We start from the raw sequence: 24,280 nt of genomic DNA on the forward strand, positions 1-24,280 counted from the left end.
AGCTCTCCATGCCAAGATTCATCTTGCAGCTGGATACAGCAGCAAAAGTTGAGGATTTCATCTGTACAAGGGTCTATATACAGAATTTCCATGAGACACGAACATTGGACGTGGCTTGTGTCAAGGAAATTCTCATGGAAAAGCATTTTCCTATCAAATGCATGCACATACTGTAAATAACGCAAAGGATGCAAAAACGCATGCAAACACCGCATTTATTGCGCCATGCATCAGCTGAGGCGGATAAAAAACACTGCGCTAGCATGCGTTTTGGCACGCAGATGATACGCTGCGCACATATACGCAAATGTGAACTTAGCCTTACACAGGAGGAAATTACACATCATCTCCTTCTTGTTCCTGCAGCCTCTTATCTCTTACTGCACACTGGCTGAAGTCAGATGGGTGTGAGAAAAAAAAAAAAAAAAAATCGGATGTCACATGGGGCCACAGTTTGGCATCCAATTTTTATGGTTACATCACAATATAATAATTATTTACTGTAAAACAAGCAGAAATTCCAAGAGGGTAAAACGGTGAATAAACTGAAGTCCAGAGTGCATTAAAAATGACCTGGTGATATTTTTCAGGTTGGTATTTTCAGAATGATACCAAACGTGTAACGGTAAAAAAAAAATCAGAAATTTGTAAAAAATAAAAATAAATTTAGTTTGCATCACAATTTTCTGAGAATAAGAACTTTTTGATTTTTCCGTCCATACACTATATGAACTCTTTTTTTTTAAATTGGCGGGCTGATGTTTTAATGGATACAATTTCAGGTTCATATAATGTTATGATTGCTTTAACTTTATATTGAATTTGTTTTTGGAGAAAGAGGTGTGACATCTGAAAAACAGCAATTTTAGCATTTCTATTTTTTGGTGGTGAAATAATAATCTCCAGTGCAGTATTGGAGCCATCTCCAGTGACTGTTGTTATAGGTGGATAAAAGCTGTATAACACAGCAAATGCTCAAGTCCAAAGAACAAAGGATTGGCACTACCGACACTTTTCGTATCAGGGAATATGCAGCTGTTCATTAGACCAATGGTGGTGCTCAGCACAAAAAGCACTGAAGGCAGCCCATTTCATCGTTTACAAGTTCTTACAAGTGAAGTCACTTTTCTTTTTTTGTCATGTGGTATTCACTGTCATTTTTTGCAACAAAATTTTCAATATGGAGCATGTGGTTCAGAAATTTTGTACCAAGTAAAAAAGGGTCTTCCTGTCTTTGTTGAATTTTATGACTTTTCAGTTCAAAAAGTCCACTGTAAGGTAGGACCAAGACAAATTTTGCAAGTTGCCAATTATGAATCAAACGAAAAACAAACAGAAAAAAAAATATTGTGTGGGGTGCAATTAGCCCTAAAATATAACTTATATTAAATTACCCCTACAACACAAAATTATAGAAAAACACTATCACAAAGATTAAAAAGAGAGATGTGCCTAATGATAGTGATGACCAGAACCAAATAAATCCAAAGGGAGGGTAGGACAAAAATGAGACTAAAGCCGCGTTCACACATTCAGTATTTGGTGAGTTTTTTTACCTCAGTATTTGTAAGCAAAAATCAGGAATGGAACTCATCTAAGCATAACAGAAGCACATGCACCACTTCTGCATTTTTCACCCATTCTTGGTTTTGGCTTACAAATACTGATGTTAGGCTGGTTTCACATTTGCGTTTTTTAGCGCTGGAAAAAAACGCTAACCTGCGCATGCGTTTTTTCCCCTATATTTAACATGGGTGCGCATACCTGCGCGCTTGTAAGCGCATGTATGCGATTTTCATGCGCTGCGTTTTTTTGGGGTGTGCGATTGGATTTTCCAGACGCATCATGTTGCATTTTTTGGCTCTGCAAAAAAGCGCATGCGCACATATGCGCACGTTTTGCGCTAAAAATGGCCATTATAGCCTATGGATGCGCATATGTGCGCACTGGCATGCTCATGTAAGCGTTTTTTTGCATATGCGTTTTTTTTTTTTAACCATGGAATTTAGGGGTTTGAGTTAGAGTTAGGGTTAGTTAAGGGGGTTTAGGGTTAGGGTTAGGGTCAGGGTTAGGGTTGGGTTTTGGGTCAGGGTTAGGGTTTAGTATGGTTTGGTTAAGGGTTAGGGTCAGGGTTAGGGTCAGGATTAGGGTTAAGTATGGTTTTGTTAAGGGTTAGGGTCAGGGTTAGGGTCAGGGTTAGGGTCAGGGTTAGGGTCAGGGTTAGGGTTAAGTATGGTTTTGTTAAGGATTAGGGTCAGGGTTAGGGTCAGGATTAGGGTTAAGTATGGTTTGGTTAAGGGTTAGGGTCAGGGTTAGGGTCAGGGTTAGGGTTAAGTATGGTTTTGTTAAGGATTAGGGTCAGGGTTAGGGTCAGGATTAGGGTTAAGTATGGTTTGGTTAAGGGTTAGGGTCAGGGTTAGGGTTAGGGTCAGGGTTAGGGTCGGGATTAGGGTTAGGGTCAGGGTTAGGTATGGTTTTGTTAAGGGTTAGGGTCAGGGTTAGGGTCAGGGTTAGGGTTAGTTAGGGTTTAGGGTTTGGGTTAGGGTTAAGTATGATTTGGTTAAGGGTTAGGGTCAGGGTTAGGGTTAGGGTCAGGGTTAGGGTTAGGGTCAGGGTTAGGGTTAGTAAAGTCATGGTTTGGGTAGTGTGAGGGGCCACCTAAAAATGTTGGGAAAAAACGCAAACGCGGTAAAAACGCGCTAAAAACGCATACAAACGCATAAAAACGCTGCGTTTTTTTCATGCATGCTCATAAAAATGCTTGAAAAAAACGCAGCAGTTGTATGCTTATGTATGCGTTTTTTCAATGCGTTTTTTTGCGGGAAAAACGCGCTGCAAAAAAAAGCAAGTCTGAAACTAGCCTTATATACTGACCAGATACTGAACATGTGTACCATAGAAGGTGGCACCCTAGATATACGAACTAGTGCACCTGCACTGAGATGAATAGCCTTGTATATCATAATATACCCCGGCTCTAAAAAAAATATTAAAGTGCAGCACAGCCAGTGAACAAATTTCAAACCTATTGAGTAACATGTCAGACAACCAATATGCAGAGGAAAGTAATACTCTTTTAATGACAAACCAAACAGCTCAATAGGTCAAAAAAGAATAGTCAAATCCCAGGACAAAATGCTTATTTTGACGAAACCACGTTTATTTTTAATTTGCCACACATATTATTCTGTAGGCCCAGGGACATGAGCTATTGTTCATATGAGCCTTAATGTTGACTCTTGTTGTAGGTACAATTAATGTTTGTTGAATTTTTGAGTGGGTGCTGATTACCTAATGTATCAGCCTTTAAAGCTTATTGTTCTGCTATCTTTGGGGTACAAAGTCACAGGTTAATTGAACAGTTGATGTTTGTTATTTTGGTGAATGCCTGCTGACTACCTATTGTATCAGTCCATGCAGCCTGTTCTGCAAACATTGAAGGACAAAATTTCTAGGCTAACTGTACACTCAAACAATGAGATGACCTCCTCCCACCTTTCCCCAAACCTGTGCATAACTGACTGAAGGACAGCTGTCAGTATTAAAAGGGACCTCTCTCCTTCTACAGAGAGACTCTACAGGACAGCAGTCAAGTCACCATGGCTCCAACCAGAGGAATACAGATGTGATCCACTGCCCATCACTGAACCCATGGAGACATTTGAAAAACCCAGGTTAGGACAATCAGATCACCTGGCCACATACCTCAATGGACTATGTCAGTTTCCTAAGCTTGCCGCTACCTCCTCTCTGTGGATCTGTGGATGCTTGCCAAAAGTGGGGTGGTACTGGCTGGGGTAGTTGTCCCTGAAAGCTCCGTAGTTGCAAATGTTCTAATTCCCGGTGAGCCAGGGGAAGGATAAGACTCTCATTTGCACCATCTTATGTACTTGCTGGGACTGTACTATATGTTATTGACTGTTGGTGATCCAATAAAGTATCACCCCCACTGTGTTACCTTCACCCTGTTTTCTGAGTAAATATCTGCCCACGGGGAAGGAGTGCGTGCATTCAGTGGATGCTATGGACCATAGCAGACAGTTGGGGGCTGGTATGTGCCAATTCTGGTGCTTTGCCAAGCTCTTCTCACTTGCTCTGTGTCGGTGGCAAGTGGGGTAATATATGTGAACTTGATGTCACCTTTGTTTTGTCAAGTGACATCAAGCCCACGGATTAGTAATGGAGAGGCATCTGTAAGACGCCTTTCCATTACTAACCCCATAGTCACGTTGTAAATAAATACACAGCCAGGATAAAGTCCTTTATTTGAAATAAAAATACACACCGTTTTACTTTTTAAAGGGAACCAGTCACCTCATTTTTCGCATATAAACTGCGGCCACCGCCATTAGGGGCTTATCTACAGCATTCTATAATGCTATAGATAAGCCCCCGATGTAACTTGAAAGAAAAGAATAACAAGTTAGGGGCGGTCTGGGTCCGATGGGTGTCACAGGTCTGGGTCCAGCGCCTCCCATCTTCATACGATGACGTCCTCTTCCTTGCTTCTGTCGCTGCTCCTGTGCAAGCGTAATTCTCTGCCCTGTTGAGGGCAAAGCAAAATACTGCAGTGCGCAGGCACTAGGAAAGGTCAGAGAGGTCCAGCGCCTGCGCACCTCAGTACTTTACTCTGCCTTCAACAGGGCAGAGAATTATGCCTGTGCAGGAGCCGTGACAGAAGCAAGTAAGAGGACGTCATCGCATGAAGATGGGAGGAGCCGGACCCGCGACACCCATCGGACCGGACCGCCCCCCCAGGTGAGTATAATCTAACTTGTTTTTCTTATCTTTCAGGTTACATTGGGGGCTTGTCTACAGCATTATAGAATGCTGTAGATAAGCCCCTAATGGCGATGGCTGCAGCTTATATGCGAAAAATGAGGTGACAGGTTCCCTTTAATTAAAAAATACGCTCATTCCATTGAAGTCCTCGTCCCCTGTGAAAAAACAGAAAATAATAAACAACACTCACCAAACGCCCATTCCATTGAAGCCCTGGTCTCCTGTAAAAACAAACCCCCAAAAAACAAAAACCATATCCCTCATCTGTCCAACATACTGTCCCAATGCGTAATCCATCTCTACGACAAGTGGTTTTCAACCAAGATGCATATACGGCTGGTATTTTTAGGCTCGGAAGTACCCAATAACCAGGGACCTTCCCAGTCTGATATTATAACCCCACAGCTGTCTGCGTCACCTTTGCTGGTTATCAAACATAGGGGGTAAACCACATAGTTTTTTATTATTTATTTATAAAATTAAACAAGACTAAACACACTTTAGTGCCAAATGATATACACTAAAGGGTACAAGTTTAATAATATGTAGAGGTCTTGTGAAATATACAGTATAGACCAAAAGTTTGGACACACCTTCACATTCAAAGAGTTTTCTTTTTTTTCATGACCATGAAAATTGTAGATACACTCTGAAGGCATCAAAACTATGAATTAACACATGTGGAATTATATAATTAACTTCTGGTTGTGCTTTTTTGGTGTTATGTTCACACATTGCATTTTTTTGCAGTAATTGTGGAAAAATGCATGGTTTTGTTATTTTCCAAAATTGCAGCAGAAAAGTCGCAGTTCCACAAGTTACCAGACAAAAAAATGTACCATGGCCACAATGTGTGAACGCAGCCTTAAAGACATTGTAATAATCCCACCCACTACTGTGCATCTGCTAATATTGGTTATTTGAATACATGCTCAGTTAAAGAACTCACCTGAAAGCTTTGTATGCTGGTCGAAACCAGCAAACATACCCACAGGGACTGAACATGACAAGCCACAATATAGCCAATCCAAAGTTTACTCCAGAGCCTCCAGCAATCCACCAAGCAAGGCAAGCAATCAGATTCACGGCAAGAGACAGACAATAAACTAAAAAAAATAAAATAAATAAATAAATCCATATGAATTTCAATAATTGCGCTTGGATCATTCTATTAATGAAAATTACAGCAATAAATTGGGAACAATTTATAAACAAGCTTCTGGTTTATATTCCATCAACTGCAAATTGTTCATCCCTGGTAGAACCAATTTTGGCCTTCGTGACCAAACCCCATTTTTCTAATCTTACAAGTCACTTTACATCGTAATAACTCTGGACTGCTTCTATATCCCAGTGAGAATGATTATTTGTGACACATTGTATTTATGTTAGTGGTAAATGGATATGTGTTGCATATAACTCCTTCACAAAGTGGCCAATTTCTGTTTTTGTGTGTTTGTTTTTTCCTCCCCTTCTTCCAAGACCCAATACTTTCTTATTGTTCTGCCCACATAGAGAGCTTGTGTTTTTGTGAGACAAGTTATATTTTGGGGTAAAAAGAATCGTGTAATTCCATAGTGTACTGGAAAACTTAAACCGCAATTCTGACCGTGTTCTGGAATTGTTTTTGCAACGTACATTGTGTGGTTAAAAGTAACCCGGCAATCTCATTAGGAGAAATATGGAGCGCCATTTGACTTTTTGAATGTAAAATTTGCTGGAATAATTAGAGGATGCCATGTCACTTTTGGAGAGCCCCTTATGTGCCTAAATAGTGGAAACTGACCACAAATTACATCATTTTGGAAACTAGACCTCTCAGGGAACTTATCTAGATTTGTAGTGAGAATCTTGAACCCAGGTGCTTCAGAGAAGTTTATAACGTTGAGCCGTGTAATAAAATCACATTTTCCCCACAAAAATGTTATTTTAGCCCCAAATTTTAAGGGTAACAAGAAAAATTGCACCATGTATCTATCTATCTTTCTATATATAGATATATCTATAGATAGAGAGATATCTCTCTCTCTCTCTCTCTCTCTCTCTCTCTCTCTCTCTCTCTATATATATATATATATATATATATATATATATAGTAAGGTAGCGCTCACCGAATGTATTGGGGGACACTCACTTGGCAGCGCATTCACATCACACAGGAATACTTTCCGTTAAACAGTCTATGTGGTTTATTGAACGGCATAAACCATATAAGGCAACACAAAGAAAACAATCTTGTATCAGATAGATCCGTGTTTACATTAGAGCTCCGCTCTCTCAGTTCTGAGGCCACACAGGCTGTGCCATGTCCAGTAACAGGCTCTATAGCCTCAACAGTTATTTCCCCCTGGAGCTCCTGCTCCAGACGCCGACTCTTGGTTGGTCCTTTTTTTCGGGGAAGCGGCCGCACTGGGCTCACCATTCCGGACAGTGCCTTATTCACTAGGCCGCTTCACGGTTCCAGAACCACAGCCGGCCAGTGCAGATTCTGCTCACACATGTGGCGTGTCCGGGTGCTATTCAGGGATTCGACCCTACTCCTTGGGTCTCCCAACACACGGGCCTCACCAGATCCAGGGCCTCAGCGGGTGCTATTCAGGACGTCTGTCCCCTCCTGAGACCGTCCAACACTCATGCTTCACCGGCTGCTATTTAGGGATCCATCCCTACACACAGGGACTCCCAACACACCAGCCTCACCAGGTCCAAGGTCACAGCAGGTGCTATTCAGTAAGGCAGCACACCTTCCAACACCTAGACCTTCCAGGACCTTCCACCCTGAACCATTCAGGTTCACACTCTCCCCCCATGTGACCTACCTCAGGCACATTATATGGTCCGTAGCCACACCCAAAGGTGATCATATGGCTATGACCTCATTGCAGGTCCTTTTCAGACACCCAACCATACACACACACATATACTTTGGCCATTCAGACACATGCCCCTGGGTGGGTTTGTAGGTGACTGGTCCCGCCCATCTCACCAAGCCACCTGAAAGCCTTCCCTGATACATAGTAACAAACACTCAGCATTACCTCTGCCGATTACCACATATTTCATCTTCCATCCCAGGGCCACCCACCCTGGGATACATAAGTCATTTAACATCCTTTCTCCATCACAATAATGGAGATGCCTGTGTGCATGACCCAGACAGCGCCCCCTAGCTGTTACAGCGGTCACTGCATCACAATATATAAAACAGTACAGACCAAAAGTTTGGACACACCTTCTCATTCAAAGAGTTTTCTTCATTTTCATGACTATGAAAATTGTGGATTCACTCTGAAGGCATCAAAACTATGAATTAACACATGTGGAATTATATAATTAACAAAAAAGTGTGAAACAACTGAAAATGTGTCTTATATTCTAGGTTCTTCAAAGTAGCCACCTTTTGCTTTGATTACTGCTTTGCACACTCTTGGCATTCTCTTGATTAGCTTCAAGAGGTAGTCAACGGAAATGGTTTTCACTTCACAGGTGTGCCCTGTCAGGTTTAGTAAGTGGGATTCCTTGCCTTATAAATGGGGTTGGGACCATCAGTTGTGTTGTGCAGAAGTCTGGTGGATACACAGTTGATAGTCCTACTGAATAGACTGTTAGAATTTGTATTATGGCAAGAAAAAAGCAGCTAAGTAAAGAAAAACGAGTGGCCATCATTACTTTAAGAAATGAAGGTCAGTCAGTCCGAAAAATTGGGAAAACTTTGAAAGTGTCCCCAAGTGCAGTGGCAAAAACCATCAAGCGCTACAAAGAAACTGGCTCACATGAGGACCGCCCCAGGAAAGGAAGACCAAGAGTCACCTCTGCTGCGAAGGATAAGTTCATCCAAGTCATCAGCCTCAGAAATCGCAGGTTAACAGCAGCTCAGATTAGAGACCAGGTCAATGCCACACAGAGTTCTAGCAGCAGACACATCTCTACAACAACTGTTAAGAGGAGACTTTGTGCAGCAGGCCTTCATTGTAAAATAGCTGCTAGTAAACCACTGCTAAGGACAGGCAACAAGCAGAAGAGACTTGTTTGGGCTAAAGAACACAAGGAATGGACATTAGACAAGTGGAGATCTGTGCTTTTGTCTGATGAGTCCAAATTTGAGATCTTTGGTTCCAAACCACCGTGTCTTTGTGCGACGCAGAAAAGCTGAACGGATGGACTCTACATGCCTGGTTCCCACCCTGAAGCATGGAGGAGGAGATGTGATGGTGTGGGGGTGCTTTGCTGGTTACATTGTGGGGGATTTATTCAAAATTGAAGGCATACTGAACCAGCATGGCTACCACAGCATCTTGCAGCGGCATGCTATTCCATCCGGTTTGCGTTTAGTTGGACCATCATTTATTTTTCAACAGGACAATGACTCCAAACACACCTCCAGGCTCTGTAAGGGCTATTTGACCAAGAAGGAGAGTGATGGGGTGCTACGCCAGATGACCTGGCTTCCACTGTCACCAGACCTGAACCCAATCGAGATGGTTTGGGGTGAGCTGGACCGCAGAGTGAAGGCAAAAGGGCCAACAAGTGCTAAGCATCTCTGGGAATTCCTTCAAGACTGTTGAAAGACCATTTCCGGTGACTACCTCTTGAAGCTCATCAAGAGAATGCCAAGAGTGTGCAAAGTTAGATAAAGAACAGAAATAGCATAAATATAAGGAAAATATTAAAAATAATTTTTCCACAATGGAAAAGTTTTACCACAACAAAAACAATCAAAGAAACCCTCAGTGGTGGGACAAAGAGAGGCTATAGGCTACTTCAACACATGAATATAAAAATGCAGGGCACGCCCCCTGAAGAAGAGGACGAAATGTGCGTCGGGGTGAGGGACGTGGCATAAGGCTCCACACATGTAAGCATTTGTCTTTTACTTATTGCTTTGGCTATGTGCTTTGAGTATTTGGGGATACAATTTATTTTGTTCCTTAGGATTTGTACCTATTTATTAAGCTATGGCTATTGTCGGGCTGAGTGCAATATTCACGGTGGTAGACTAATTAACCACTAGCCACAAGCATTTAAAGGGCCAGTAATTTGGACTGCATTTTTATATTCATGTGTTGAAGTAGCCTATAGCCTCTTTTTGTCCCACCACTGAGGGTTTCTTTGCTTGATTGTTATTTTTGTTGTAGTAAAACTTTTCCATTGTGAAATTTAATTATTTTTAATGTTTTCCTTATATTTGTGCTATTTCTGTTCTTTATCTAACTTTATGGAACGGATGGGTTTTATATCATTGCATGAGGCACATTGATAATTGTTGGATCACTTTTTGCTGATTACAAGAGTGTGCAAAACAGTAATCACAGCAAAAAGGTGGCTACTTTGAAGAACCTAGAATATAAGACATATTTTCAGTTGTTTCACACTTTTTTGTTAATTATATAATTCCACATGTGTTAATTCATAGTTTTGATACCTTCTGAGTGAATCTACAAATTTCATAGTCATGAAAATAAAGAAAACTCTGAATGAGAAGGTGTGTCCAAACTTTTGGTCTGTACTGTATATATAGATATAATACCAAGGCCGATATTTATTAATGAGCAATGTTTAATTTTGAAAAAAGAAAGGGAAAAAAATGCCGTGGGCTCCCGCGCAATTTTCTGCACCAGAGAGGGAAGCTGACGACTGGAGGCAGATATTCATAGCCTAGGAAGGGACCATGGTAATTGGCCCCTTGGCAACAAACATCTGCCCCCAGCCGCCCCAGAAATGGCACATCTTTAGCCTCTCTCTTCCCACTGCCCTGTAGCGGTGACATATGGGGTAATAAGGGGTCAATGTCACCTTTGTATTGTAAGGTGACATCAAGCCTGGTTAGTGATGGAGAGGCGTCAATAAGACACCTATCCTTTACTAATCCTAAAGTTGTTAAGAGTTAAGAAAAAGACACAGCCAGAAATTTTTTTTTAGTGAAATAAAACACTACACACTTTTGCCATATTTATTAGACGCCTAATCCATGTGACACCCTCGATCACCTGAAAAAAACAATAAAAATAAAACAAATACTCCCTGTTCCGACGTAGTCAATTTAATAACGAGTGTCCCACGACAATCTTCCCTGTAGAATAGTGATCAGGAGACAATGGCTCCTGCAGTGCATCACTGAAGAGGTTACCCAAGTTCATCCTCTCACTTTACGGCAATGCTGCGTGAGAATTAGGGTTAGAGGACCTCTTTCCCAGTAGTGGAGGGATACAACGCGGAGGATTACCTCCGCCTGTCAGTTCATCGCGGGAGCCCCTGTAGAGCACTAACATCACTCCATGATGCCAGTGTTCTACATGGGAGATCGTCGTGGGACACTCGTTATTAACTGGACTACGGTGGAAAGGTAAGTATTGGTTGGTTTATTTTATTTTTATTACAGGAGATCGAGGTCTTTGAGGACCAGGTGATTGGCGAGTATGTACTCTATGTTATATGTACTGTCTATAATGTAGGTTATATGTATGTACTGTATGCTCTGTATGTTTTTTTACTACCGAACACATGCATTGTCTGATGGGACTACTTTCCCATCATTGGCAATGCTATCACTGTGAGCAGCCATAGCCGGATGGGAGCTGTAGTCCCATCAGACAATGGCTGTTTACACAGACACGCACACACCAGAACACACAGGAACACACGCAGATACATGCACACACACACAGACAGAGACGCAGACCCCTGCACATACGGCACATACACACAGACCCCCGCAGACAGACACGCACAGTCTCCGCCCACACACTTCCCTCTTCCCGATCTGAAAAAAAGCAAAAAAATGGTGTAGCTGCACCAATAATATATTCTTCTAGATCTCACCTTTGTATGATATACAGCAAAAGTGAGAATTAAAATTTAACCTGTAATACAACAATTAAAAAGATAACATGAAAGTGCCACCCTTGTGAAAACACAAATAAAGTGGTTGTATAATTATCCTAGAGCAGTCAGATACCATCTGACTGAAAAAACAACCACCTCAGGATAAAAATAAAAAATAAAATCTATTCTGCAGTAGTCAGAAAGTCTACATACGCAGAGAATAATGTTGCAATTATAATTAGCTGGTACACAGAAACGGAAAAACAACCATAGAAAAAGCAAAGATCATAATACTGGTTGCATATACAATGATATCTATGACAGAGAATATCAATATGTAGACATAAAATAGAAAAAAATTGGAACGTTCTCACCAATTTCATTTAGCCATAGAAGGGAAAGGATTTTTTTTTTGGGTTGTTTTTTCAGTCAGATGGTAGCTGACTGCTCTAGGATAATTATACAACCACTCTATTTGTGTTTTCACAAAGGTGGCACTTTCATGTTATCTTTTTAATTGTTATATTAAAGGTTACATTTTAATTCTCACTTTTGCCTCTTCCTGATCTGCAGCATTTCTCGCACCCACATCCACAGTAAATCCACAGATCTTTTTAACATCTGCGGTTTTGCTGCGGATGAGCCTGACTCAATGGAAGTCAATGTGTGTAGAAACGCTGCAGATCTGCAAAAAGAATTGACATGCTGCGGAAAAAAACGCTGCAAATCTGCGCGGATTTTTCCGCAGCATGTGCACAACAAACCTGAATTTCACATTCACTAACATTGGCTGTGCACTACACTGCGGATTTGATGCAAATCTGTGCAGCCAAAAACGCTGCAGATCCGCATCTAAATCTGCAAGGGCGCCGATTGGAGTGCAGAGGGGGTTCCCTCCCTTTTTATATCCTTAAACCAGATGATTATATAACGATAAAAAAAATGAAAAAACAACATTTCCCATACACTGACGAGCAAAAGGGTAACAATGTTTTGAACTTTTGACTTTCAGGCTCCATATCTCATCCATGATGGCGTCCAATGTGAAACTACCATGATTTGATAGACAATTATCCTGGCTATCTCATACATAAATTTGACTTTATTATTATTATTATTATAGCGCCATTTATTCCATCGCGCTTTACATGTGAGGAGGGGTATACATAATACATACAAGTACAGTAATCTTAAACAATAGAATTCACGACGGGTACAGGAGGAGAGAGGACCCTGCCCGCGAGGGCTCACAATCTACAAGGGATGGGTGAGGATACAGTAGGCGAGGGTAGAGCTGGTCGTGCAGCGGTTTGGTGGATCGGTGGTCACTGCAGGTTGTAGGTTTGTCAACTTGCAACTATTTAGCATAAGATTGTTACTGTTTTGCTTCGGCTTCTAAAAATCAAAATTTTTTTTTTTATCATTTTGTTAGTATTTTGTAAATCCACCTTTGACTTTCAACACAGTTTGAATCCTTCTGGGCATACTCTCGATCAGATTCAAGCATGTCTCGACCGAGAACTGATTCTAAGTCTTTCTACAAGTTCCCAAAGTTGATGCATACTGGTCGACTCAGTTGTGTATGTATAGGTTTTATCTTCGACTCTACCCACAAGTGTTCATTTGGGTTGAGGTCTGAGGTCTGGGTACTGTGGGGGCAAATCCAGCACCTCTACTTCATTGTCATTGAATCATTTTTTCGCCAATCTCGATATATGCTTTAGGTCGTTGTTCTGCTGGAACACTATGTTGTCCTTTTCATAACTATAGCACTTGAGTGTACGAAGTAACTTATCTTGCAGAGTACTCACATATAGCTCAGGATTGAGACCCCCATCGATCTTGGTCAATTATACAATGCCTCTGGCTGTGAAACAACTCCACATTATCAGGCTTTTTCCACCGAACTTGAAAGTTCAAATGCTCGATCCTTTAGCCCGCTATTTCCCTTACGACAGATTTGCACCCATCAGAGCCTAGTTTACTGAATTTTGTCTCATCGCTTAAAATCACCCATTTATAATCTTCTACTGTCCACTTTTGGTACTTTTTTGCAAACTCGAACCAACACCTCTTATGACTAAGTTGAGGCTTCTTCACCTTTTCCCGGCCAGAATTCCAGACTTGTGTAACGTGCTGTAATGATAATGTAAAGTGTCATGTATTTGTTCCTATTATCACACCTTCCGGACCATTCCAGAATCTGCTATTCACATACTGAACTCTGCTATGCCAGTGGTGAGGGTTTGACCCCCCCTGTTCCTTTCCCTTTGCCTGTCATGCCTGCAAATTTCTGCTCACTCACAGCCTGACACTGCCCACCCCCCTTGCTCCCCCCCAGCCTGAACACCTCAACATAACCTGAGATACCAGTGAGTGATTTCCCTCCTCCTAGCAGGGAGCCCCTTTGTCTTTCCACCATGTGAGGACTTCTCATATACAATAATGAGAATCTAATCATTTCATCATAAAGCGATGTGAGGTTGTGATAGAAAAATAAAAACTACATATCCGTGACGTTCTTCGACGGGACTATTTGGCCAGTGTTTTTCCAAAATCTAACTTCAGCCGAATCCGAGAAGTGGATTCCTGCGCAGCCGGGGCAGTCCGATGCTTCGTGTTTGGTTTTGAATGAACGCCAGCAACAAACCGAATAAGATGATACTATATGCGTTTCTATACGAGGTACCCTCTGCGAGATATGATTATTGCAGTTTTCTTAGCCAGATGGTAACTCGGAAAGCAGGGGGAGGACCGCCACAAGCCAGCCCCTTTAGTGATGTCACAAGCCCAGGGGTATAAGTCACTTTCATTCAGGACAGCCCTCATTCTAGCCTGGGAAACTGCTGCATCCAGACCCCTCAATGCACTGTGACATCTGGCTCCTCCCACCAGCATGGTTTTGCCTGAAATTATCTAAGTAACATGTGAGTGCCCCTTTTCTTCTGTTAATCCTCTTTTTATTTGTAATTGCTGTGTACATAATTTAATTGTCTCATATTGCAAAATTTTTTTATATCTTCTGTAAACACTGCCTATCATTTGGGAGCAAAATATAAAATTATTAGTTCCGTCTCCATGTTCTATACCGAACTTTTACGTGCCTGAAGTAATTACGCTACTAATTTGGGTTGGCTTCGTACCCCTTTATTAATTTAAATATTGATAGAGAAATCGGAAGCTGGTGGCAGCGAAGTGTGCTCTGGGCTAAGTGGGCTAGCTGGCAGTGACGGAAGGGGTTTTATAAGCTGATTGTCTGGATGCGGCCAGAGCCTTTATAATTCCCTCGCTGCAGCGGGCCTAATAGCCAGTGCACAACAAGTAGCCCGTCTGTTGACTAATTATCCTAGGTGCAGTTCCCTGACTGACCTGAGGGCAAAGGGGGTGCCGGAGAGCTGCAAGTTCCAAAGTGGAACTGGAAAGTGGGATATACATAAATCCCAGCAGTTTGTAACTCATTGTTGGCAGTGGTGGGATAACAAAAATAAGCCCCCCTGCGGTAAATTGATAGGTCAAGACTAGCTTGCTGTTTTTCATCACATTGTGGCAGTGGTGGGATAGCTAAGATAAGCCCCTGCCCATGTGATAGCCGTGTGCAGGCCAAAGGTCACACCCCTGATCGTGACACGTGCGTTGCATGATACTTGCTTGGATGTCGGATCTCACTATTACGAAGAATACGGGCCACCTCCACTGCCATGTTTGTGTCGACAGAACTGACACCTGGTGATGAGTTGACTTGTTGACTCTGATATTTTATGTAGAGTAGAAACTTTGGAACTCAAAAAAATAGTTTTCAGAAGATACAGTTTATTGAAAAAAAAAAAAAGGCGTAATAAGACCAAATAGGTTTAAGATACATAAATCAACGTTTCAGCTCCTTTTGGCCTTTTTCAAGATATATCTGTTGAGAATGGGGTCACAAGGTACAGGAGTGTGGTGTTTAAAGCAGAGAAAGTAGGGAAAGCTGATAAGACTGGGGAATGAATATGCAAGGATGCAGAGTCACGGAGCCACTAGACTCTGATATTTTGCCCGAACGTTCACATGTTGGCTTTTGAATGGATGGACAGACTTCATTTTGTATCCCTCCAACTGTGATGGTTGCCTACAGTAGACTTCCACATCTTGGCTTTTGAATGGATGGACAGACTTAATTTTGTATTTCTTCCACTATGATGGTTGCCTGGAAGTCCACATCTTGGCTTTTGAATGGATGGACAGACTTCATTTTGTATTCCTCCAACTGTGATGGTACTCACATTATGCAATTTGGCAATTTTCTTGACCGATAGACCGCCATCGATGATCTGGATGATGTCGTTTCACTTTTCTTGAGAAATCTTCATGGCTGCTCCTTGATTCGAACCACTAACATCCAAAAGATATCTTTCTTCCTTTTGTATCTTCTGGATACAGTGAGTGGCTCACTCATTCAGACCCCTATTTCCACCATACACACACTGACCACACATAAGCAGGTTCTATTTCATTTTATTTAAACCACGTTTTTCTTGGGGTTTTTTCTGTCTTAATTTCTTCCTTTTTTTTTTTTCTTCTTTTTCCTTTTTCTTGCTCTCCCATTCAATTTATATTTCAATATAATTGGTACCAATTTATACATACATTTTTTTTGTATGATGACGTATCCCGGTCATATGATCTCAGAGGTTCGTTTTGCAAAACTGTATTTGAATGATGTGTTAATTTATATCCTCACTTGCTGGCTGTACTTATAATTGTGGTTTGTCCAGATGAAGAAGTGTATCACTTTGAAACGCGTTTCCACATTTCCAGTCTCCTGCTCATCTTTGAACCACTGGTTGTGCAGAATTTAACCCACTCATCTACAGCCTCACCAGTTTAGCGTAGAGTAATTTGAAGACAGATATGGGTTGGAGTCTCAGATCAGTCTTAGCCTTGGTTAGGTTAGGTGCTAACCTTCTCTCTTTTTATGTTTTAGATTTCTGATGATCGTTAGGATGGGTAACATAAGATGCTACTCTGTTTCCTTCCACAGAGCAATGGAGAGTACAGCTTATACTGGACAGTCTGTATCCTCTCTCGTTGGTATGGCAGGCCTGCATACCTTGACATAGATGGCAATCAGGTCCCTGGGGAGGTTGATCCTTTTGCCTTTAATTATAGCCTGCCAAAACACCATTGCATGGCGCGATTGCACAGGGTGGAAGATGGATTTCTGACTTCCCGATGCCTAGCCATTGATTCAAGTAGTTTCAGGATAGGCAAGTATGTCCCATGCTGTGGCCTGCTCTGGTTTCCCTGTGGTTGTTTTCTTACTATTTTGGTTCACACTTTTTCTAAGTTTTCCAGGGTCCACATTTTTACTTCAGCAGATGCATGTCTTGGCAGGAAGGTGCTGCAGGCAATGGTCGCTCAGGCCACAGCAGAAGCAAGAGCGAATTCTTCAGTGGTAATAGTATGATATTTCTTTGCTATCCTCACCCTACGGAGACATTCCATGGTTCCTGTGTTACCCAATGAAGCGACCGAGAAATGAAAATTTTTGGTACTCGCTTCTTGTAGTCATTGGGGGACATACCACCCATCCTTGGTTGCCAAGTTGGGTGCGCATGTCTCATGTTGTGAGCGATGATGTCAGTAAAGTTACTGCAGTTCATCAAATATGAACCGCAATAAGATTAGGGACGTCAATGCTCTTCACAGCAGCTGCATTTATCAACCCCTTGGCTTGATGTTGGCAGACATTACAAAGTGGACATCATCCCCAAAACCATTACCCAGTTTGCCAATGCACCAGGACAAGGGGGAAGAGCAGAGGCTAAGCACCAGAATTAGCGCATCTAATGGATATGCCATTTCTGGGACAGCCGAGGGCTGGTGTTATTAGTCTGGGAGGGAGCCAATATTCATGGCCCCTACTCAGCCTATTAATATCAGCCCACAACTGTCTGCTTAGTCTTTGCTGGTTATTAAAAATAGGGGAGACCCCACATAATTTTTCTTTGGGTCCCCCATTTTTAATGACCAGTAAAGGCTACGCAGATAGTTGTGGGCTGATATTAATAGGCTGGGAAGCTCCATGTTTATTGCCCCCTTCCCAGGATAATAACACCAGCCCCCAGATGTCTGCTTTCCCTCAGCTGGGTATTAAAATAGGGGAGACCCCATGCCATTTTTTTCTGTTATTTCTTTATTAGCTAAATACATGTACAGCAAGCTTCGCACTAATTTTATAGTTCATTGGCATCTTTCTTACTATGGATAAGAGCCGGATGGTAATTACTCTCATCAGCATCTGCAGTGAAACCAAGCATGTGCTGCTGATCCTGAATGTTCATTCTGCCTGTAACCCTGTGCACACTGCAATCTGTCTGACTGATGAAAGTCATTGTAGGATCGAAACGACTTCTTTATTTTTGGATTGCCTGCACACAATAAAATTATCTACTTACAACATTTACCTGAGTGCCAAGTTTTCTACAAGATTCACACAGATGAGCGTGGGAATCACCGGATGTTCAGGCTCCCCATTCACTTGAATTGGGATCAAGTTCAGGTACCGTTCTGGTACCCAAACAAAACTTTTTTATAAAGTTCGGCCAAACCCGACAGACCTGAACATCCGCAGACAGACCTGAACATCCACAGGTCCACCCATCTCTGCTCTTTACGTGTATAGAAATAGAGGAATTCATTTGTTCTTTATTAGCAGAGTGCTGTTGCATAATCTTTGTATACATGTCTTTTTTTATTATCCAGTTTAGTTTTGAAGTGGCTTTGAGGCACTGAAATAATTAACCCCCTATAAATGACCATTTGAAACATACCCCTCAAAGTATTCAAAATGGCATTCAGAAAGCTTTCTTTGTACATATTCAATTAAGTCCATTTTCTATATTTTATATTTATCACCATGAATCTGTAGTTTTTAGAAATATTCAATGTGTGGCCTTACTCTAAAACCTGACTTAGAGACAAACGTCAGAAAGAAAAAAGGACTGAACAGTGAAAATTGCAATTTTAAATTTGCAATTATAAAAATTAATATTAAGGCATCATATACTGGGTATTTAGATTGAATGAATGCTGATCGATTTTATTACTTGCTATGCAACTGTGAGCCACTAAAGTCCAAGTATGCAGGTAACAGGGTATGATATAGCTTAGCTAAACTCTAGCCAAGGTCCCAAATATCATACAGTTGGCCAGAGGTAAGTGATCTTAATAGTCATAGTCAGCTAAAATAAAAACGAGGCAGTAGTTGCTGCAGTGAATTTCATTATTAGACAGCGCTGCATATCATGACTATACACTGCCAGCTCAGTGTATAATACACACTGCAAACAGTCACTAACAACAGAGTTATTACCTCCCTAGTCGTCCCTAGTACATTAAAATTAGTGAAAATGACTCCCACTTTACACCACCAGGAAAAATAGGAAATATGTTTTTGGTAGTTTCTAAACTTAGGGGGCGTCTTATGGTAAGGCGAGTCTTATAGTCTGAATAATACGGTATTTACAGTGCCCAATATGTAGTTGCCATCTTGTACCCCACCCTATACATTACAGAATGTACAAAAATGTTATATATGTCGGCATAAACTGCTGTTTGAGCACACTATGGGGCTTAGAAAGGAAGGACTGCCATTTGAAGCACGGATTTTGCAAAACTGTTTTTTTCAGATGTCATGTTAAAGGGGTTTTCTCATCTTCATTCTTCAGAACACCGCTTACTAGCCTGCACTTCTTCTTGATTGACAGTTTAGACCAAAAGAACTGTGCGCTCTCGGATGTGGCAAGCAGAGGCAGCTTTACCTTTCTAGTATCAGCATAGCACAGGGACACAGAGTAACCGTCGTTTATATTTTTATTTCACAAATCTATAATAGGCAGAAAAATAAGTAACTTTGCAATACATTATCAGAGCAATCCACTTTTTTCTCCTTCAGGACTGATCATTCATTTTCAAAATTTTCAACGCACAGGTAAAACCTGTATTCAATGAAGACAGATGTTGGCACTACTGAGATAGATGAGAGCTGCTACTGATGAGTTTCTATGTGTGGGAAGAGGGGTGAAGGAGGTAGCACTTAAGGTACTGTCACACTTAGCGATGTACCAGCGATCCCGACCAGCGATATGACGCGGTCAGGATCGCTGGTACATCGCTAAGTGGTCGCTAGTGAGCTGCCACACAGGCAGATCTCACTAGCGACATCGCTGGGGACGGGGATCGCTACTTACCTGTCACACCAGGCGATCCTGCGTCCTCCCACCCGGCTCCACGCGTCGCTCGTCCTCACAGCAGGAAGCGCCACAGGAAGCTGACGACGAGAAACAGTACTGAACGTTCTCGCGCGATCAGCGATAACCAGCGGGGGAGCCGGTCGCTGGTAAGTATCAGACACAGAGATATCGCTAGCAATATCGCTATAACGTCACTAGTTATAGCGATATTGCTAGCGATATCTCTTAGTGTGACATGCCCTTAAGGGCAGAGCTCTTACCTCCTCTGGTCTATCAACAGTCATCTCCTATCTTAGTAATGGAAAAGTCTGTCTTCACTAAATACAGATTTTATCTGTGAATTTTACATTTTTAAAACAATCAGTCCTGGCAGAGAGGGAATCAAAATAAAACATGCGTCCATTCATAAGAACGAAGAGGGTTTTTGATAATAAGTACCTTTACTTTTATAGTACTTTGATTACAAGCACTTTACAATTTTTACTTTTCATGTTCTAAATAATCTTTTTGCTTCGCTACTCTCCAAATGAATCGTAATTTGTTTCAAGAGGTGAATCTAACAATGTGACTACACTACATCACCCATGTGAATTGCAGGCCTCAACAAGTATTTTCATGTATAGATTCAGTTTCCAATACATACATAACCATAGATGGTAGATCCTTCGCACCAAAATCCGGTGTTCTGCTGGGATGTCATCCTCAAAATTTTGGTAGAAACAAGGACGCAAAGGGATGAATTTAGGCAACGGAGGAAAATTGTTGCTGCGATCTAAAGGGAATGCAAAAATAAGAAATGTGAATTATTTTCTGCCGTTTGTCCACATAATGCTATAGTTCACATACATTTTTTACACAATTTGTGCAAATAGCCTCTTCAGAAAAGAAGAGGACGTGAACTCCAATGCCACCACTTGGAAGTAGCAATTAAGATAGTCAATATCAACCCTATAATGAGCCTTGCCACGAGTTATAAGAAGTCAAACCAGACACATTTCCAGACACGTTTCTTCTTAGAACCGCTATCAGAGGTCACCCACCTAGCCAAATCAAACCTCCTGACCTGTACTGAGGAGAGGAAACAGGTGTCTGTAAATGGAGTTTCTAGTTTGGCTTTTATTCTTAGTCATATGACATGGCTTTTTAGAGAGTCAATATTAACTTTTAGGATTGCTAAATCCAATTGGTGGCACTAGAGTGCAAGTCTTCTTCCTCTCCGAAGAGGTAATTTGTATATTTACATTTCTGGAGGATCACTGCATAGCCTATAAGTCTCCTTACACAGACCTGGCACTCTCAACAAGGAGAAACATCCCCCCTTATACACTATATTTCAATTTATTAGTGCTACAGGGATAAACATAAAACTTTGCATACCCTTATAAGCAGTGTGCATTTTATGTAAAGGGTTGGAATTTTACAAAGTTTATCCTTGTTTTTCTAACATCTTTAAAGGGAATCTGTCACCCCTTTCTGTCACCTTACGAAGACTGGAAAGCATGTATTTGGAAGTCGCCTTGCTACACTTGTAAGGAGAGCTTTAAACTAGAACAACATGGGAAGGGAAGCAAAAGACCAGAAAAAGCCATACACCTGACAAATGCTATTGAGAACTCTGCTATTAGAAGTGGAAAGGAAGAACAAAGACAAAAGAATCTAATTAATAAAAATATTGGAGAAAGAGAAACCTATCACAAACTAAAATGTTTCTATACTAATGCACAAAGCATGGGCAACAAACAAGGAGAATTGGAACTACTAACACAGGAAAAGAAATATGATGTCATTGGAATCACTGAAACTTGGTGGGACAATACACATGATTGGAATACAAGACTAGAAGGATAAAACTTATTTGCAAGAAACAGACTTGATAAACGAGGAGGAGGTGTCGCATTGTATGTTAGAAACACATATATCTGCACAGAGATTGAAGCTTCAGAGACTGGGAGTTCTGTGGAAACTGTTTGGGTAAGAATACAAGGACAGAACAATGGAAAGGACACCATTGTAGGCATTTACTACAGGCCGCCTGTGCAAGCTGAAGACATGGATGAACTCTTTATGCATCAAATGGCCACGTTCTCCAAAAAATATGACATAGTTGTCATGGGAGATTTCAACTATCCAGACACTTGTTGGGAATCTCTCTCAGGCAAAACTAACAGGTCAAGGAAATTCTTATCCTCTCTTGCTGACAACTTTATCTTCCAAAAGGTAGGGGAGAAAACAAGGGGATCTGCTACCTTGGATCTAATCCTTATAAACAGGGAGGAAATGGTTGAGGAGGTAAAGTGGCTGGGACCCTAGGAGGTAGCGACCATGCTATTTTAGAATTTTGGATAACTAGAGGCGGAAGACCTGTGAAGACTCAGACGTCAAGGTTAGATTTCAGAAAGGCAGATTTTAAGGGATTCAGAAAGAATTGGAGGGATCCAATAGCTGGATATCCTTAAAGACAAAAATGTCCAGGAAGGATGGGAAATCTTGAAAAATGAAATTCTCAAAGCACAGTTGTTAACAATTCTGAAAAGAGGGAAGAATAGGAAGCATTTAAGGAAACCAGGATGGAAGAAAAAAATGTTTATAAAATGGAAAGAGGGAGGCATATCTAAAGAAGAATATAATGCTGTCTGCAGAACCTGCAGGGCACAAATCAGATTAACTGAAGCTGAAAATGAATTGAGGCTTGCAAGAGATGTCAAAAGCAATAATAAAGGATTTTGGGGATATGTCAAAAGTAAAAGAAAAGTCAAAGATGCTATAGGATTTTTACAGGATGAAAATGATGAAATGGTAAGACAGGATGTTGAGAAGGCTGAACTTTTAAATTCCTATTTTGCATGTTTTCTCTCAGAAAGGAAATGTAACATGAACTGTTCTTCACTGTCCTATTAAGGGAATAGAAGAATCCAGGATATCTATAAACAGAAAGATAGTGAGGAAACACTTAGCTAACCTAAATGAATTCAAGTCTCCAGGTCCAGATGAATTACACCCCAGAGTACTGAAGGAGATAGCAGAAGAAATTTTTGAACCCCTCTCCATAATCTTTGAAAATTCTTGGAGAACAGGAGAAGTGCCAGAAGACTGGAGAAGAGCAAATGTTGTTCCTATCTTCAAAAAGGGGAAGAAGGTGGACCCAGGCAACTATAGGCCAGTGAGTCTGACTTCTATACCAGGAAAGATCTTTGAACAAATTATTAAACAACATGTATGTCAGTACCTGGATAAGAATGAAGTGATTAAACAGAGTCAGCATGGGTTTGTAACTAATAAGTCATGTCAGACTAACTTAATTTCCTTCTATGACGGAATCACTGATTGGGTGGATCAAGGAAATGCTGTAGATATAGTATATCTTGACTTCAGCAAAGCATTTGACAAAGTCTCTCATACAATCCTTATTGAAAAAATGACTAAGTGTGGAATGGACAAGGCAACTGTTAGGTGGATTCATAACTGGCTTAGTGATCGGACCCAAAGAGTGGTCGTAAATGGCTGCACATCCAGTTGGAAGAATGTCTCAAGTGTGGTACCACAGGGCTCTGTCCTGGGCCCTGTATTGTTCAACATCTTTATCAACGATTTAGATGAAGGAATTGAGGGTAAACTGATTAAATTTGCTGATGACACAAAGCTAGGAGGGATAGCTAATACTAGAGAAGAGAGAGAGAGGATTCAAAAAGATATAAATAAACTGGAGAAGTGGGCAGCAACTAACAGAATGGTTTTTAACAGGGAGAAATGCAAAGTACTACATCTGGGCAATAACAATGAAAAAAGCATATACAGAATGGGAGGAGTAGGGCTAAGTGACAGCACATGTGAAAAAGACTTGGGTATACTAATAGATCACAGACTGAATATGAGTCAACAGTGTGATGCAGCAGCAAAAAAGGCAAATGCAATTCTAGGATGTATTAACAGAAGCATACAGTCTAGATCATGTGAAGTCATTATTGCCCTCTAATCCTCTTTGGTCAGACCTCATCTGGAATATTGTGTCCAGTTTTGGGCACCACATTTTAAAAAAGACATCAACAAACTGGAGCAAGTTCAGAAAAGAGCGACCAGAATGGTGACCGGTCTGCAAACCCTGTCTTATGAGGAAAGGTTGCAGGATTTGGGAATGTTTAGTTTGCAAAAGAGAAGACTGAGAGGAGACTTAATAGCTGTCTACAAATATCTAAAGGGCTGTCACAATTGTAGAAGGATCAACTTTATTCTCATTTGCACAAGGAAAGACTAGAAGCAATGGGATGAAACTGAATGGGAGGAGACACAGATTAGATATTAGAAAAAACTTTTTGACAGTTAGAGTGATCAATGAGTGGAACAGGCTGCCACGAGAAGTGGTGAGTTCTCCTTCAATGGAAGTCTTCAAACAGAGGCTGGACAGACATCTGACTGGGATGATTTAGCGAATCCTGCTTTGAGCA

General features: G+C 41.2%; 1 protein-coding gene across 4 annotated transcripts in view; it reads right to left on the reverse strand.

Annotated features, from left to right (window-relative positions):
* Positions 1-24,280, reverse strand: part of SCAMP4 (secretory carrier membrane protein 4) — a 99,366-nt gene that overhangs the window by 38,385 nt on the left and 36,701 nt on the right. For all 4 annotated transcript variants that reach the window (XM_073544740.1, XM_073544731.1, XM_073544751.1 and 1 more), the window contains 2 exons: positions 20,482-20,610; positions 5,732-5,888 (listed from right to left, as the gene is read on the reverse strand). In XM_073544740.1, the coding sequence (XP_073400841.1) occupies positions 5,732-5,888; positions 20,482-20,610 (286 nt within the window). The remainder of the gene's footprint in view (positions 1-5,731; positions 5,889-20,481; positions 20,611-24,280) is intronic.

Source organism: Dendrobates tinctorius, unplaced genomic scaffold (assembly GCF_039654945.1).
Source record: "Dendrobates tinctorius isolate UK_male_01 unplaced genomic scaffold, ASM3965494v1 ptg000011l, whole genome shotgun sequence".
NCBI classification, from domain to species: Eukaryota; Metazoa; Chordata; class Amphibia; order Anura; family Dendrobatidae; genus Dendrobates; species Dendrobates tinctorius.